General features: G+C 32.5%; 1 protein-coding gene across 2 annotated transcripts in view; it reads left to right on the forward strand.

Annotated features, from left to right (window-relative positions):
- Positions 1-19405, forward strand: part of LOC143188845 (uncharacterized) — a 100594-nt gene extending 81189 nt beyond the window's left edge. Inside the window, exons 3-7 of one of the 2 annotated variants that reach the window (XR_013003578.1) lie at positions 13370-13513; positions 15690-16021; positions 16683-16957; positions 17423-18838; positions 18926-19405. Coding sequence is in view for 1 of the 2 variants with exons in the window: in XM_076393319.1 (XP_076249434.1) it covers positions 13370-13513; positions 15690-16021; positions 16683-16957; positions 17423-18119 (1448 nt within the window). In the remaining variant the exon portion in view is untranslated. Of the gene's footprint in view, positions 1-13369; positions 13514-15689; positions 16022-16682; positions 16958-17422 lie in introns of both variants that reach the window. The other variant, XM_076393319.1, reaches the window with a different exon arrangement.
- The last annotated feature ends 391 nt before the right edge of the window (positions 19406-19796 follow it).

Here is a 19796-nt window from a genome sequence, read left to right on the forward strand (position 1 = left end):
TATATATGTATTTAAATAAAGCTTGGAATTCATGAACACCCTATAGAGTAACTCACGGTATAAACAATTCTACAGAATCAATTATATGCTACTTTTTCGCGAAATTCATTTGCCTATAAGGTAGTATCTATCACATGCTTGATGCACGTTCGTGCGTACACTCATGTGCACGGAATGAAAGACAAGACACGCGTTACGCAACGTGAAAGTTACCCGCTGGAATTCATTTCTACTTCCAGTTTGCCCTGACCTCCGAGATAATGAGAGTGATCTGAATAATCTGGATCGGTATGTATTTGGCAACGTTCGCGGTCCTAATGAGCGTGCGCCTAATTTCTTTTCATTTCGCGCAATGAACGATTAGCATACGACTCTACATTCCTTCTTGCGCAATTCTGGACCAACGTAATTGGTTACATGGTTACTCTCCCTCTTCGTATTTGTGAAAGGTTAAGCGATACAATCGAATTAGCGACGTTACAAGCACATTATTCCGTTGAATATCGTATCGAAAAAAAAGTTATACCTATAGACCTTTTAATGTGAACGATTGTTCTACATCGAACTCCATTGATCTCGAATTCAAATTTTTGCTTTCATTGTTGAACTACTTTGTAATATATGAATCGTTTAAACCTGTATAACTCATTTGTAAGCTATATTGATAAATTGTGCTTAATTTTCCACGAAGCCAGTTAAGGAGATGGTAAAGGAAAAATTGATTTCGTTAAGTATGTGTTGTATTCAAATGATGAGCCGGTAACTAGTTTAGAATAGTGTCACAAAACAATGGAATTACATGCGTTCATTTGTTATTCAACATTAGTAAGTGACGTGTGTAATTCCATGTTTGTGATTTGTAAGGTTGTTTTATTGTGTCCTCTCTTCGACATAATTTGATTTCCAAATTGTTAAGTACTAAATTGTATTAGTTTTTCACTTTTAATTTGTACTGATAGGGTAGAAATAACAAAAATTATATGCGTCCAAAATCAATCTATTTTCCTAAAGTGCGGACTTACATGCACTTTTAAGTGATTAATTAAGTTTCAAATGACCAATAATGCCATATCCTATACGTTTTGTGAAGGACTTTGGTCCTGGAACTAACAAAGAAAGTATTAAAGTTTATCGTAAATAAAACATACTAATACACAACGAAAGTCTATTTTTATTTTTTGCACAAAAGAATTTACATTAGGCAGTCTTAATATGAGAGAAATAGGGGGTCCGACTTTAGATCCTTTTTTCTAAACCATGATTTTGAACACTTGAAAATGCTCTCCACTGTCATTTTTTACATGAGTTGTATCAAAGCAGGTTTGTAGACACTTAATCAAAGGATTTTTTGTCATAAAAAAAGTTATACAAGAGGAACCAATTGGTGGTCTGACTTCGGTCACTCTCCTTTAAATAATTTTGTCATATTTATAATGTTAAATCTCGAAGTATCTGAGATTACGGAAGAAGACTCGAGTCTGTCCTCATATGTTATTAACATAAACATGAATCGACGTCTTTCGCTCTTGAAGAAGTAATGATAGTAGACGTGAATCGATATTTGTTGTTTTCAAAGCGTTGATAATGTGCAGAAAATAAAGCCAAGAATCCATTAGCAAGCTAAGGTAAGATGTGCTATGCTATGCTATACTATTGTATGTATGGATATTGTATTGAAACAAATATTTTTAAGCTTAGCATAGCATAGTTTGTTGGTAACTTCCCGGATTAAAGCTGTGTATTTGTGTATGACAGCATGCCGTCAGTAATGTGTTAAATAACGTAAAAAAGGCGATAATAGAGTGTTTACAATGAGGTGGAGGATTATTTGAACATTCATTATAGTGAAAACTGTTATTAAAAAATACACAGGTATGTATATACCCTCCTTTCGAAATTTAAATTTTCGAATTTAACCTCTCGAATTTAAATTTTCATTCCAAAAACATGAAAACGGAACATCCTGTAACATATACTACAGACTACAGAGATAATAATTAACCCTGTGATAATCATTTCAAATGTTTCTGTTTCCAAAATCGAGACTTCAATTTCCATATAACCATATTCCTTTTCTGATGCTCAAACCGTGATTTGAGATGGTTCAGAAACGGAAAAGAGTTGAATGAAATACTGGGTCCTCGGGCACGAACCAAGATGGAGACCATGTCTCTCTCGACTGCATTGTTCATGACGTTTATGGAATGCAGATTATTCGAATATTAATCATGAAACAGTACCGAATATTCCTAATAGAATGAACCTCGACTGTGGTTGGTACATTAACATATACGATCGTACGGTGGCCTATTCTTATTTTCATATTATACTTGAGTAACAGACTGTAGCGTGAAGTACGTATACTACTGATCAAAAGTGTCCGAATATTTAATAATGTGAAGTAACAGCCCACAAAAGAATGATAAAAAGTAATTTGCATCACTAGACAGTGGATTTTGATGCATTTATCGAAAATTCAAATATGTAAAAAAATATACTCTATATACAAGAATATTATACATAAAATGTCAAAAGTAAAGTAGTTTCTTAGGTCTAGTAGTTTCTTAGTAGTTTCTTAAGTCACATTACTTAAGAACAGAAATTAGTTTTTACTCAGATTCTGTTTATTAAAATGTATCTATAAAAAGTTGATTTTGCATAAAAATCTAGTCTATTCATCAGTTTCTTCCGGAATAAACAAGTTAAGGATGCAGAACTACTGATTTTGAAACATATCAATAATAGGTTAAAATTAAATATGTGATACATCGATACTCCTCCATGATTGAGTATTATCGCTTGAACTAATCTTTCTATGGGTCTTTTAATTATTTATGAACTAGTTTTGTTCTAAATTTCTTGTATGCATTTCGACATGTTTCTATAATTTAATAAGATAGTTTCACTAAATTTGGCATTTATGGAAATTAAACAAACTTTTTTATACATTTTGTTATTAAAATTTTGTTCATTACAAATTTGTAGGAACTTAAATAAACTAATTTATCTATATAAAAAACAATCTTATCGCGTGATACCTAAATATACATAGTATTAAAGTAACAAATTATAAAGTCATCGTAACTTCTTCTAACATTTGAAATGTAAGTTATATGCAGTTAAATATAAACAAATATCCGGATACTGTTGGTTACCAATGTAGATAAGTACGTGGTATGCTAATATGAACCGATTATAGAATTCGAACATACCAGAATATAAATTATTTTAAATGAGAAGACTAAATACAATAATATAATAATATTGCATGAAATAATTGCACAGTACAAATATCAGTTTAAAGTGCATTAACTTCGTGCTTGTACGGCAAAACGATGTACGACATATTTTCCAAAAATCTGAATCAAGGCCTTAATTGAGATCCTGAAATATAGAATTTATATTTTCAGAAAGAAGACGGGGCATTAAAATAAGTCTTTTACATAAAAATAAGGGTTTGAGACGACACAAATTCATAAAATAGTATTAAAGTTGAAAATTTAACTTTGATAGATCATACTGTTTTACTAACTACAGAATTTAAGCAAAAAATTGATATCGACATCGAAAACATAAATTTGAATGTTTTTTGTTTTTTTTCCTCTTATACGTATACACTGTAGTATATTTTTTACATGGTACAAATTTCTGCGCAAGTTAATGTAAAAAATTGTAGCTCAATGACACAATGTTCAAATCAACTGTTATATTAGTGTTAGAAACATAAATTATATGTAAATTGAAATATTTAATTATCTATTGTTCTATATTTTTTTGCAAAAGTGTAGTTTGTACTTGTACCATTTTACGATTTTATTTATTTCATGTGCTTACTATAAAAGAAGATCCTTTGGAGTCAAGAATAAAATTAATAAGATAAAATTATGAATTGACTAAAATCCACTTACTGTATTCGGCATAATGTGGTATACTTTCCAGTGTTTAATTTTGCACAAATCCCTTGCTATTAGTAATTATAATTTCCTTGACGATCTTCTAATTCACGGTTAGTGCTATTGTAAGAATTTCAACGTTTTAAAGTGTGGGCGCTAAAACGATCCTTCTATCACCGTAAGGACATTTACTGCTGTAACTCACAGCACTTTTATCTTTGAAAACGAGATTATAATTTAATCTAGGTAAAGCGAACGAAGCCGATAGCTAATACCCACACATATTCGCGTCTCTCATAAAGTGAAATGCATTGTATCATAGATAAAACACCTACGTTAATACATTCGTGGAAAAGACGTTTCGTTGAGAAGACAGTAACAATAATTGAAAATGGGTAAATTTTTTATTATACGTTTATGACTTGTTGATCTTTAAGAGTTTTAGTGAAGTATAAATAATGCTGCACTAGAGCCAAGACAAGACAATACTTGTAAAAATATTGAATAGACAGAGACACACAATGCTGCGTACAGTTTCTATCGAGTCCAAAATTGGACACTCGCAGTGTTGCTATTTTTCATTCAGCATGGTTAGTATTAGAGTCGGCTGTGCTTACGTATCGAACGTATTTTCGTTACAAGCAAAATGTAAACATTGCGAAAATAGGAGTCTGCTTATTATGTAAAATATAGAACGTCGCAAAAGAAATTAAAATGAAAAATAGTAATATATCAGGTCTTAAATTTGACATGAATAAAGATAAGGCGTTATTACTAGAGATATTTTATATTTAATATACATTTATGTCCTGTGTTAATTTACATAAAGTCAATTGGGCCAAGATTGTTTTTCTATATTGGATTCAATTAATATTAAGCCTTAACTATTGACACAAAGTCTGATAAACTTCTGAACGAAATTTTACTTAAAATTTAAAAATGCAGGTTTTATTTCTCTTGTAGATTTTTGCATTCTCTTTCTGTAAGTGTAATATATTTTTTAATAAAAAATAGTACTATATGTTACGACTAATTTTTATAGTGTAGAATAATTAATGTCATAATAATTTTCCGTAGTTAAGAATTAAAGTAATTAATGGATTTATATACATAAACAACATAGATCGAATTGATCGATTGAAAATTACCTTATATATTCGAATACTGTAATAAAGGCATGTCGATAAATGTCGCGGTGCGAATGGGTTCAGGAAGGAGCTAACAATTAGTTATTAATAAGTAATAATTATTTTTAAATAAATCATAAAGAATTTTTAAAACTTTTACTATTTGTAATTAATTTAGGTACAAAAATGTTCATTTAGGTGTATATTTATACATCATTTTATATATGGGTCATTCCACGCGAAATCGGGCACGTTTCGGAGCAAGTTCTTGTAATTTGCTCAAATTTGAATATGTTGTAGTCTTTAACGATATTTAAACGTACCCTAAAGGATTTTTCAAAATTTTAAAAATTGTCGATTTTACAGCTGTTTGAAGTTAAGTGCTACCTTTTTTTTAAAAAATTATAGCTATTGAACTAGTAAGCAGATGGAGATGAGCTTTATGGTGCTTATAGAGAAAACATTGAAGTTTGTAAAAAAAATTATTTCATTCAAAAAAACTTGTTTTTTAATCATCTTTTTTGCAATTATTTTAAACAAATGCAGGTTTTTAAGATGATGCGCGATTTTAAAAATCTGAAAAAAAAGGAGAATATAGTTTGATCCTTCCCCTTGATGGACAAACTTTCAAAAAGATGGACATTTTAAAATTGGCCCTGTGAAAATTGCCGAAAGTTGACGCTGCGTCGAGTCGCACTGCTGTGGCGGGCATGTCGTCGCTAGCAGCCTACTCGACTCCAGCGGACGAACGTGCGTTATTATTTGCGATCAAGGCGGCAAATATTGGTAACTCACTCTTTGTCAATGATTCTTATTGACAAGTTCACATTCATTTTTGCCATGTGAAGTTGCAAAAAAGTGCCATTCTGCATTAATACCAAAATCTTCGAAATGAAAGCTAGGATTTAAGAGATTATATTTATGTTTTCAAGAATAAGACGAAGATTGAGTTACCAATATTTATTGATTGCATTAAACCTTGCAAATGCTCGGACATAATGTAGAGTAATGTTGGGTGAAGTCGCCTTGATTCCAAATAATAACGCACGTTCGCCCGCTGGAGTCGAGTAGGCTGCCAGCGACGACGTGCCGGCCACAGCAGTGCTACTCGACGCAGCGTCAACTTTCGGCAATTTTCACAGGGCCAATTTTAAAATGTCCATCTTTTTGAAAGTTTGTCCATCAAGGGGAAGGATCAAACTATATTCTCCTTTTTTTTCAGATTTTTAAAATCGCGCATCATCTTAAAAACCTGCATTTGTTTAAAATAATTGCAAAAAAGATGATTAAAAAACAAGTTTTTTTAAATGAAATAATTTTTTTTACAAACTTCAATGTTTTCTCTATAAGCACCGTAAAGCTCATCTCCATCCGCTTACTAGTTCAATAGCTATAATTTTTTAAAAAAAAGGTAGCACTTAACTTCAAACAGCTGTAAAATCGACAATTTTCAAAATTTTGAAAAATCCTTTAGGGCACGTTTAAATATCGTTAAAGACTACAACATATTCAAATTTGAGCAAATTACAAGAACTTGCTCCGAAACGTGCCCGATTTCGCGTGGAATGACCCATATTTCTTAAAATGAAGAAAAAACTTGAATTATTGTAAAAAGTATTGTCTAGGCCAAGATTATTGACAATTTTGTCTTGTATTGTCTTATATATTGTATAAAGTAGTCTTGTCTCGTTATTGTCTTGAAATTCGAGACAAGACAAGACAATATCAAGATTAATCTTAAAATCTCGTGTAGCACTAAGTATAGAGTAAATCCCAACAAAAACACTGTTATTGTAAAAATGTTCGCCATGCATTCGCAGAAATCGTGGTTATTTCGATCTTATAAAATAACGAAGTCAAATAAAGCCAAGTAAATCAGCGAATAGTTTAATGTATCAGCGATATAAACATTATGTTAGGAGTCATAAACAAATTGAAAAATTACACCTGGAATATACTTGGTGGGCCCTTTTTCATCGGAATCATTATTCATAATGATGTAATTAATAACAAGCAAGTCTTTGAGCAAGTTTTCTATATTTTTATATCAGTTATATTTTTTTAGAAAGAAGTATGTATGCACCGATCACACACATAGCGTGTGTAGAATGTTTCGGTTTTCATATTGCAATTAAGTAAATTACAATCTCAACATAAACTCAGTAAGTGTAAAAACATTCGTTTAATACATTTGCTCAATTGTATTACATCGCAATCGTAAGTTTCAATGATAGTTTTTCATTCATTTGTTTTGCAAAAGAATCCAATAAGTTAAACTTTTAGTTTAATCTTTTAATTTGTCTATGACTCCTAAAATGATGCTAATCGCTAATGTACATAACCTAATTTGATTTTGTGAGAAAATAATCATCACCTTCGGCTTAGATTGGCACACCTGAGCCGGTTGGATGTTATTGGTAACGTGTGGCGTTGGGTGGTTTTGTTAACTGACGACGAATGGTTGAATGTAACGGTCATGAATGCGTGATTTATACATATTAGCTTACATTTATAATTATTATATAAATAAATAAGTGTTTCAATATATATATATAGTATACGCCATTTTAAACGATACAGCGTAAGTACACCACTTAAATTCTAACAAATTTGACTGTAAGACTGGAATAACCACGATTACTGCTAATGTATTTGGCAAATATTTTTGTACCAACAGCGTTTTTGTTGAGATTTAATTAGTTTTTGCAAAGTTTACCCTTTTGTTTCTAATTGATACGAATGAAATATACATACACACACAAAAATTTCTAAACATGTGGAACATTTTTGGAGAATATATTCTAGATACGAAGACAAGGAAAAGGTTCGTGTGCACGTGTGTTCGGAAACGCTTGGTTTTTTAGTTATACGCTATTTTATAATGTGTGCAATATGACACTTTCTTTAAGATTCATGACCGTACACTGCTTATGTGAAAGCTTGAAAGTAAGACCTTAGCTGATAGGACCTTAAAGAGGATAACATACCGTGTAGACAAAAATTATGCCAGCATTTTACGTAATATAAAATAATATGTAACTAAAGCACTATGCGTTTTCGAGTATATATGCATTTGACCTTTTTTCATTGCTTTTTATCTAAATCTTATCCTTCAAAGGTGTCACGTGTTTTTTATTCTTTACGGCGTTTGAGTCAGCATTTTACGCAACACAACATAGCGTAGGTATAACTAAAAGAATTAAGCATTTCCGGACATATGTTAATATGAACTTCTTTTGTTGTCTATGTATGTGAAACCTATTCTCAAAAAATATCCCACATGTTTGGAAACACCCTGCATGTAGAGTTTCAGCGAAATCTTTCGCCAGTCATCCCCACCACATGGTGCGCATGTATTTATGGTGTGAGTCTCTACCAAGCTTGATATGTAACTAACAGCAGTATTCTTAGGTAAATGTATTTGATATGCATTAACGAGATAAATAAATAAACAGAAAATACATACATACATAGATTCAATTATAACTATACTCAATTTGAATAGAAAATGTTGATTTGAAAGCATTGGGTAATACCCAATAATGACAGTTACAAAATTCGAAAAATATGAAAAAATTCGTGTTTAATGATACTACTGTTAATGTAAACTATAAAATTTTTTAATTTTTTTATTTCGGTAAATCGAGGTACTTAAACACATTATAATTTTTACACAAACTGCAATTAATTGTAAAACGAATACATTTTTAGTACATTTGTAATTTATTATGCTTACCTAGATATGCTTACTTTCAGACTTTAGTAATATTTCATCCTTGCTTCCAAAATATGTTTTCGAAAATTGACATGTTATGGAACTCGCCACTTTAGCAGAATCTCATAACACACCGCGATCCAAGCATATACAAACAATTATAACTTGTTAACACAATGATTTTTTAGATGTATCTTTATGTATAATTGCTCAAAAAATATCTTATTTACGACCAACCATAATTCATGTTATTGATAATACTATTTTGTTATGAGGCGCTTATTTGCCAAATCGGTTAACATCACAAAACAAAAATATGTATATTTATTTTATATATAAAATGTTAAGCATCAATCAAGTAATTTTGTGTTAAAATTTTTAAAAATTCAAAAAGTGGAATTTAATCACTTTGGCCTGTGAACGCCTTGTATAAATTGTGCAATGCAGTTATTTAATAATAAAATTATATAAGTATAATATTAATCTAATAGCATAATATATAATGTTTCTTGTTATTCTGTAATGCAAAACGGTGCTCAGGAAAATACTTGAGTATTTTAATCTCTTCTTGCTACATGCACGTGCTGTGTTCATGTTACGCGGGTGCAACGCAACAGTTTTTCATATTCAGATCCTATCTGGTACTCGTAAAGCTTACATCAGTTACGTAGCACGTAACAGAATTAGATTTAAATTACCTGCATGAAAGTAAACCCTAGAATCTCGTTAAAGGAACCCATAAACATCGTCATTCATTTCACTAGAATGTTGAATCGTTCTCGAAGTAGGTCGATTTGAGAGTGTGACTTCGCAAAAAGTTATTAGCTGACAGAGGGTAGTGCTGCACGAGATTCCAAGATTAATTTTGATATTGTCTTGTCTTGTCTTGAATTTCAAGGCAATAACAAGACAAGCTTATTTTGTACAATATATGCATAAGACAATACAAAACAAAGTTGTCAATAATCTTGGCCTAGACAATATTTTTTACAATAATTCAAGTTTTTTCTTCATTTTAAGATATATATGAAATAACGTATAAATATACACTTAAAAGAACATTTTTGTACCTAAATTAATTACAAATTTTTAAAAATTTTTTACGATTTATTTAGAAATAATTATTACTTATTTATATATAAGTTAATTTTCAATTATTCGCTCTATGTTATTTATGTATATAAATCTATTAATTACTTTAATTCTTAACAATGGAAAATTATTCTGACATTAATTATTCTATACTATAAGAATTAGACATAACACATAGTACAAATTTTTATTAAAAAATATATTACACTTACAGAAAGAGAATGCAAAAATCTACACGGAAAATAAAACCTGCATTTTTTAAATTTTAAGTAAAATTTCGTTCAGGAGTTTGCCAGACTTTGTGTCAATAGTTAAGGGTTAATATTCATTGAATCCAATATAAAACAAAATTTTGGCCCAATTGACTTTATGTAAATTAACACAGATAAATGTGAATTCATGTCAAACTTAAGACCCGATATGTTACTGTTTTTCATTTTAATTTCTTTTGTGACATTCTATTCTTTACAGAGTAAGCAGACTCCTATTTTCGCAATATTTACATTTTGTTTGTAACAAAAATACACTTGTATAGTACTAATCATGCTGAGTGAAAAACAGCATACACTGTAAAAGTTCGATTTTGCACTTGATAGAAACAGTACGCAGCACTGTGTGCCTCCATCTATCCTGTGGAAAATAGGACTCTCGCTGTGTTACTACTTTTCATTCAGCATGGCTAGTACTAGAGTTGGCTGTGACGTAGACAAGGCATTAGATGCGTTTCCTTCATCACTGTTGTTTCTTGCTATTTTGTTGCTCAAAAAACATCAGCGCTGCACTAGATTGGGATATATACAATCCGCTGTTGCAGAACATCAAAAGGCAATAGAACACAGGATACTCTTCAACGAAACGAAAGTCCTAGCCAAGATCAAAGGCTACTTCCCCAGAAACACCAGAAAACGTTGGAGATAATGAAGCATCCCAATAACATCAACAGGGATACTGGTTACCACCTGAACCCAATCTGGAGCTCCTTCCTCCCAGTTTTTTAATTGTTCAGCTGTACAATTAAAAACATCACCATTGGTGTCCAATGAACCGGAACACCTTATCATTGGTGCTCAGTGATGCATAAACCACACTTAAGTAGTGCACCGTCCCAGGCACACGTCAGTTTCAGTGTGTCTTTCGACCCCCTAAAGAAGCCAGCTGCAATGCTAGCGAAACTTTGCATGTTCTTCTTTTCATGTGAAAGTGACTTCATTACAACTAAATAGAAAGATTAGACTTTTACCATAGACGATACAAACAGGAACTGTATTGTTGTGAAGTAAATGAAAAAAGTGACAGAATAACGATTAGTTGCTTGATTAAAATGTTTCTAGTTACAAATAACACATAAACAGGGCTGAAAAATTTCCAAAAATAATTATTAATAATTATTATATGTAGAGCAATGTTTTCGAATTTGGATCACTAAAATATTTGTTACTTTAAGCTGGTAGTATACTATCTCTCTTGTGCAAAGACATAATTATTAGGGAACTACATGTTTTTACGAAACTTACTAACAGTTCATACGACTGTCTGATTTCACATCAGATTCGTCCGCCTTCCAAAGAAAAATGTATCCAACCTAGTGGCTCCTCGACTTATTCGAGTTCGTCCACGAAAGTTGACCTATCCAGCAGCTATTTGATTTTACATCAGATTCGTTTGCATCCTGTAGTTATAACACTAGATTCGTCTGTATAGAACCTTCTTACAGCACTCTAATTTTGCATCAAGTTCATTTGTTTGAACTTACCAACCTCTTCAACAGCACCTCAATTTATTTTGAGTTCGTCTGTGAAACTGATCCTAGTGATTCCTTGATTTTGTATCGAGTGCGTTCACGAAACTCACATTCCTGCGGCTCACTGATTACACATCAATTTCGTCCGCAAGGCCATCTATCCTCAGAGGCTCCCTGATTTTACGTCGGGTCTGTCCTCGTCTACAATAATTCCAACGGCTCATTGATTTCGCGTCAGTTTCGTCCCTTGTATCAACCCTTCAACCATTGTATTCTTTGGAAATATATTTATCCTGAACGGTCTGGCAACAATGTTAAGGATTTTGATAATATTGAAATATGTTGTTCATGTACAATGGGAAGGAGGGCATGATTTTGATAAGGTCGAAATTATTTAAAGAATACAAGCCCCCAAAGTTTACAATTTTTGTCAATTTTGACAACTATCTTCACGTTTAAATTTATATCTCCGAATCTATTAAAGACATAAAATTCAGCTTTTTCTCTGTTAATATTGAAAGGAATACATATGTGAATAAATTTTTTTCGTATTCCGAAGAATACAAAAAAGAATTTTTCCAATACAAAAAAAATCAAAATATTTTTATTTTACAAAATTGCACCACAGTTCCGGCATTAAAAAATTTGAAAGAGATATGTCCATACTCTTTGATCTTTCATCTTTCGATTCCAATTTTTTAATTCGGGGATGTTCGAATACTATAATAAAGGCATGCCGATAAATGTCGCGGTGCGCATGGGTTCAGGAAGGAGCTAACAATTAGTTATTAATAAGTAATAATTGTTTCTGAATAAATCATAAAAAATTAAGAAAACTGTTACTTTTGTAATTAATATAAGTTTAAAAATGTTGTATTTAATTTTAGATACATATTTATATGTAATTTCACATATTCCTTAAAATGATGAACAGACTTAAATTATAGAAAAAATATGGTCTATATCAAGATTATTGACAACTTTGTCTTGTATTGTTTTGCTTAGTGTATAAAGTAGTTCTGTCTTGTTATCGTCTCGAAATTCGAAATAAGACAAAATAATATCAAGATTAGTCTTAGAATCTCGTATAGCACTACTTTGAATCCGAGCTAATCTTACTACTGAATCATAAGAGAGAGAGGAAATGAAAGGAAGACTTTCTGTATGTCCGTGGATTACATTGGTCACTCAAAATAATCAGAAAATCTTCTTTTTGACATAAGATAAAAATTAGAAAGATTTTATTCGTAATAATTGATTTATTGTTTAATAAACAGAAAGAGAAAACTTTGTGCTTTATCCTGGACAATTAAAAAGTTAGTCCTATCCCATCCAATATTGCTAATACACGTCTAGTGTTAACTACTTTTTTATAAAAGTCCTTCGACCAAATGGCTGTTTAATGGTGCTAATGTTAGGATGGTTATAGACGATAAATGAATGATAGGAAGTAATTTATCGCTTTTCGATAGTGAAAGTAACAGCTATAATAAATGTGAGTATAGAAAGCAAATGCTAACAATTCTGTATAATTATTCGAATTTCTTTTATTTAATTGGTAAAATGAAATGAAAGCAGTATTTGTGTCATAATTTTAGGCAGATTAAATTTAAGTAACAAGGTGACCAGGAAATGTGTACTGTCAAAATCATCTAGCACTAAAACTAAAATCAGAGAAGCAGTTGACTGAACGTTATAAAAATACAATAAACAATAAAAAATCAATAGTTGCCTATCAATAATATCTGCAAAGCTAGATTTTATACGATTGTAATTAACAATCAATGAAATTTTGTTACAGGCTGGTTCTCCGTTGTTTCGAACAACAGTAGTAGTGGCAGTGCCAGAGTATACAGAAGAGTAGGAGCTTTGGTTCGAGCTGGTGTACCAGCGTTTCTGCTTGCTAAACCTCTTAGAGCTTATACATTGACGCATTCAAAAATGGGTAAGTTTGATAGCATTTATCTTAACTGAACCATTATTGGATGTGAGAATTGAAATGTTCCAACTTCGTAAGAATACTTCGTACACAACACTACTACCTATGTATCGGTAGTAGTATACATATATATATATATGCTTTTACTACAAGCGGTAAAGAAAGCTACTAATTTTTCTCCGCCCTCCACTTTGAATTAAACCTTAATGGATACCCTAACTATAACTAATTTTGGTCTATACCAAAAGTGCGTCAATGTTACAAATTAAGGACGCTTCTAATTTCGGCTAATGACCTGAATTTTTTAAGTTTTATTTATGTTGGATCTTGAATAAAATTGTTAAACATAGTTTCAACGATAATTTCAATCGATTGCAAAATTTTTTCACGTTTCGTAAATAGTACCGTAAAACGAGGTAAATAAAAATAACTCTAGTGACAGTAAATGCTATTATAATAGTAAATAGTATTAAATAGTCTACTATTTAAATAGTATTTACTATTACTAATACTATTAATTAATATTATTAATGTTACCTATAGTTATATTCCTATTCACACCATTGTTTCTATTCACCCCGTTTTACCGTAGTGGTTATATTTTATAAAATGCAATTTTCAATTTGTAAATTATTTACTTAATACAATTGACTTTATTAAGAAACGACTGTATTCATATTCTGACAACCCTGAAGCGATTCTATGTCCTTGCACATCGTACATTACTTCATTATGATACACACACTATTACCAAAAGATTATTAAATACTTATCCAAAGAATTCTCATTTTAAACTGAACCACTTAGAATTCCAAATACGCTTTCATGTCTCAATAAAATGTAAAACCCACTTCCCTGCTATTTTAAATTCTATTTTATCCGTGTTTGTATATTTTCTATTTATAGAAATAACAGATCGTTTACAACCATGTCATCGGCTTAATTTCTTAGTTCTCATTTGACATGCATATCCTAACCAAAAAAATCTAAAATTCAAATTCTAAGAAATCCGTTAAGCCGTTTATTTTCATCTGATCATATCTCCGATACGAAACACAATCGGTTGCCTAATCAATCTTACAAAGAACTACATGATAGAGTACATGAACGTACAACTGTATTGAAGGCAAGATCGTTGTGGTGTACATCACTAGTCTGGGACGTGACAATACATTTCGTCCTGTGCGTGCATAGAGATACGCAAGTGTTCACGCACAGACCACGCTTCAGATTGTTCCCTTGGGTGCAGCGACTGGCCGTGACACGAATGTCAATGTATCTGTTAATGCAACTCTCTGGCGCGCGTTTGTCCGCACGTTTAACCATAGGCGAGGCGGAGTAACGTAATAGGCACGCGACTTGGTGAAAGCCGTCGGGGTTCTTACGATATACATATACGAGGGTTATGTTATTATACTCCATAACGATTATGGTCGCGTACGCGTGAAAGGAGATATCTAGGGACATCGCGCTGTTCACGTCTTTCTCCAGCTGGTTATGCTTCAAGAGGAATCAGGAGTTTTTCTACTACGTGGATGATATTAAAGTAATATCTAATAAACTTACAACTTCATAATTATTCGTCAGTTCCTGTAAATATTGAGCCATCCACCCAGGGAACAAGCTCATACATACTGTTGCATGAGTAACTCTTATTTTGTCCTATATAATAATGTATAGAAATACCAACTCACGTCTCCCATTAATGCTATGTTAAGTTTTGGAAAAAATAGTCAAACTCCAGCGAAAGTCACTCTCAAACCAGTCAGTCATAATGTTAAGACCAACAGAATCATTCCTAACTATGTAAGCCTATCTCTTTTTACCACCTTCCTTCTTCACCAACTTTAGGTAGAATAGTCGTATTTGCGCAGTGTTCTTAATAAAATCTCTTGCCCAATTTTATGATTGGTGAACGAGCTCAGATAATTCACAATCACTAAGTATTTCTCGTATTAAAGAATGTTCTTTCAGGGAAACGTTTGCTACGGAAAACCGTTACAATCTTCTTAAAAAAAAAATAATGCCTCAGAAACGAAATGCAAATATTTTTTAAAGATTTAGTCTGCAATTAAAAATCATTTTAATCGTTTTCATTTCCTTGTTATACTTCTATTAAGATTATTCTTCATTCGATTTTATCGAAAATCTGTAGAAGAAAAAACATAAATTTCTGTTACAGAAAATGGCAATCTAAGAGCTCACTACACGAAAACGGTCGTTCGCGCAGGGGAAGTTCTGCGATTAGCAGCGGTTTTCCAAGACACGCGAAGAGTGCCAGTTTCCAGTGGCATTTCTAGCGTCGTTAGCGGTGTTCCAGAGAGCAAGAGTTCAAGGACGTCAGAAAGAGATCAGTACGCCCAGTGTCTAGATTCCCACGGACACGAGTTATTTGCACCGCTTTCAACGAGAGGAGAATTCTATGCTACCTGCCAAAGTGGAAGTCTTGATACGGGAAGTGATGCCGTACTCTACAGAGTTCATCAACTTGCCAGAAGGGATCTTCCACTGAGGGTAAATTTAAAGTAGCATTTATTTTCAGTATGTATTTATTATATAACAATACTTTAGTGTATAGAATCTAACTAATCAATTTACTTCGATCAAAATAATGCAATCTGATCAGTGATTTACAAGTAGACTATAGTTTAAATTAATTAAAGTATAACTGATAAATACTAGGTTTACTGCATTACAGGAAGTATTGCTTAAATAATTTATGTCTACCTAAAGTTAATCCTGTGTTTAATTCTCTTGATTAGACATTTTGATTCAAAGCTCAAATACTGTAAAATTAGAGAAAATAACAATCTGCGAAACTACCAAAAATATCCTATCGGTTTAAATATAATAACAACAAATTATTAAATTTCTTGTATCTTACGGACTTCGCAATACTTTTTGAGTAAAATTTGAAATCATAGAGTAAGTGAAAAATCATTCTATAATCCAATGTTTAAAGAATTAAAGGATAATACGAATTCCCATGCTGCTTCAAAAGGTATAAAAAAGAAGAGTCAGGCGTAAATCTTAACTGGACATATGATTGATTGATTCTTTTTTTCCTGTCGTATTATTAGGTCTCATAATGTAAAATTTGTCATCATCTCCCAGAATCAATAAAACATAGACGGTTTCAAAATATTGATGAACCAGTCCAAAATTCGATTAACAGGTACGACTAGTGGCTGGACCTCTACCCATACCATTGCCACGAGATTACAGCGGGCTAATGCAATTAGAAGGTGCGACAAGAGGTCCCATAGTCCTAGGCTGCGCAGTGCCACTGTTACCCGAGAGACCTTTACCAAATTCCACTATCCCAGAACTCCTTGAACTGGTTGCCACAGGACCAACAGCGCCTCGAGTAAAAAGGGCGCGGTTAGGTTGTCCCTCTGAAGCACGGCTGCTGGCGTCACCGAAAATGCAACGATTACTTTCAGCTTGCAGGTAGAGGAATACATAAATTCGATTCTGAAAATGTACTTAACCCATGCGTATCACCAAACTGACCTATATGTATATTATTTCATACTACAAATGCAATAAAGTTCTGAAACACTTTCTTGATGAAACGTCCCAACTTAAATATTTCAGTTTTAAACAACCTACATGTTCAAAATACTGTTTAAATAATGCGTACTTAATTGCTAGTTTTCTACAAAAATTTCATTTTCAAAGTAAAATAACGAATTGCATTTACAAGGTTTCAAACTGTTTAATTTCTCTGATCAAAGACTTTAAACTAATGTCATAAAAAGTCATAATTAGACTAATTTACTGATATTGTGTTGAATATTATGGAATTCCGTTAAAATTGCATAAGCAATTATTCTGTAACTACCTTCTTACCTTACGTATACGATAAGTATTTCCAACTCACTTAACGACTGTTCACCTTCATTTCCATTTTAGAAGAGCTCTGGATCAGAGGGCAACGGAGCCTCGTGTTGCGCCACCAAAACCGCCCACTCCAACTGGGCAGACAAAGGAACTACATTTAAAAGAGATTAAATCCAAAACAGAAGCGAAACCAATCCTTCAAAGTCTAAAAGAAGGGTTAGAGCATATCAAGAAGACAACTATCAGGGATCGCAGTAACAGTCGAACCAGCAGTACCAACCATAGCTTCCTCGACAAGATTTCGAGGATAGCTCAGGGTGGCAAAAGCAGGAATCCAGCCAAAAAGTCAGCTTCGTTCACATTTGCTGTTCGTCCAGAAATTGGCATGAGGTCCGAGAGATACGCGAGTCTGGAATCGGAGACGAATTTGTTGCAAGCATCTCCTTCTTCTAGGCAACAGGTTCAACGATCGGTTTCAACTAGTGTGCTAGAAGTGCAGACTCAGCAAGACCCAGACCCACCTTATTCTAAGGTCAGAGACAGCCTAACACCGTTGCCATCAACACCACCATTGAAAACGGAGGAAATCTATGCCGAAATTTGTGAGCCGACGAATGTTAGTTCATTTGAAGACAAACCACCACCTCAGAGCAAAAATGGCACTAGAGAGAAAGACAGGGGCTATGTGAAGTTGGCATTGTCACACTCTGAAATTCCTAACACGACCAGTGGTGAAGATGAAGAAGGAATTTATAATACTGTTTGCTGATCATAGTCTGTAGTTGACCAAGTGGGACTTGCTGTATTTTATAGCAAGGTGATATGAGACAAACGAAAACTAATGGAAAATTGTAAAGAAATGAATTTAGGAAATTTAATACAGAAGAATGAAGAGAGAAATACAAGAATAAACTACCCTACGATAGGTCTCCAAAAGGTTGCTATAAATTCCTCAAAATGTTGCAATTTTTTACTTTCGTATATTTAATGATCACTATAAAACAAATTTAAATTTTAACTAAATTTATAGTTTATGATAATTACTTTCAAAATACAGCTGGAAGAATATGTAAATGTTACATGCGTTCCTCAAGATTACGACACAAACCAAATATTGCAAAATTCCTATAAATGAATAAACAAATGAATTAGATTATTTAAGGTTTGTTACTTACTATTCTGGTACATACATAATCCAAAAATTAACAAACTAATTTTTGAAACATTCTAGAGTACAGACTACACGTACTAAAGTATATTTTAAATTAAAGATTCAGCTTATTCGAAACAATTTTCGCGTTATTTTGAATAATGCAGATTGGCACTCAATAAGATATTCTTGTGGTCACGTGGTTAATTATGAATTATCGTCATTGGATTCGCCAACATCATTGAGCACAAGCGTGTAAATGCATCGAGGAGAGTCCTCGTGGGTTCATTGAAGGAAATAACGCACGACTTCCTGGGTCGAACTGAAGAACCGTTCAGGTAGAAACGGCGCACCAGTGGAATTTACAACGCCATTCGCCCGAGAAATTATTCTCCCTACTCTTTCTCTCCTTTTTTTCCAACCAGAGAGCGGCGGCGTCCTTCACGGGGAACCGGGCGGAAGATTTACAAGGCTGTTGACCGAGGAAAATGATCGCGTAATTACGGTCTCGTGCGTATACAGAGGATGTAGCGGACCTCTACGGGATGTCGAGCGACTTCCGGTACCCCAAGAATCTGTGCTGTGACTGCTCGATATTATTAGAATCAACCGACGACGGCTTATGTGTGATGCACGATACAAAGTTCGTTGGTTTGCTAGAAATAGGACACATTGGAAAAACTAATGCTCCAAAGAATTAATTCATTCTTGTATGGATTCTGTATAGATCTACGATTTATTCAGATATCGTCGGTCTTCTGAAAAAAATATCTTAATCCTAAAAAAAGGATAGCATGTTCACCATTTTGTAAATTTTCTCGTAGATTTAATACAGCTACTAATGCAATGTTTAGACATTTTGTACATTTGTTAATATTTTCATACTGTGTATCGATTATGCGCGTTTGTAAGGAAAGATTTATAATTTTATCACTGTATAGTTACTATTATAAATACATACATTTTTAAATATTTTAAGAGTAATTCAACTATTATTACCGCCTTTAAAGTCACTGAAAACACTAGTTTATATTTGGCCATCCCAAATAAAAGACGTTTAGTGAGTGAAAGTTGTTTGATTTTCAAATTTCATTTTTTTTATTAGGAAATTATGGTGGAAGGGTATACAAATTTATTTAGAGTATTCAAGATTTCCAAGTTTATTATTTTGTAATATTTTGTATACGTTTTTACTACCAGAAAAGACATCAATAGATTAGTGTTTAATCACTACACTACGGATATTTATGCTAATGCATATTTTTATAGAAAACTGGTAAAGCAATGAGACTTGAA

This window comes from Calliopsis andreniformis, chromosome 3 (genome assembly GCF_051401765.1).
Source record: "Calliopsis andreniformis isolate RMS-2024a chromosome 3, iyCalAndr_principal, whole genome shotgun sequence".
Lineage (NCBI taxonomy): Eukaryota > Metazoa > Arthropoda > Insecta > Hymenoptera > Andrenidae > Calliopsis > Calliopsis andreniformis.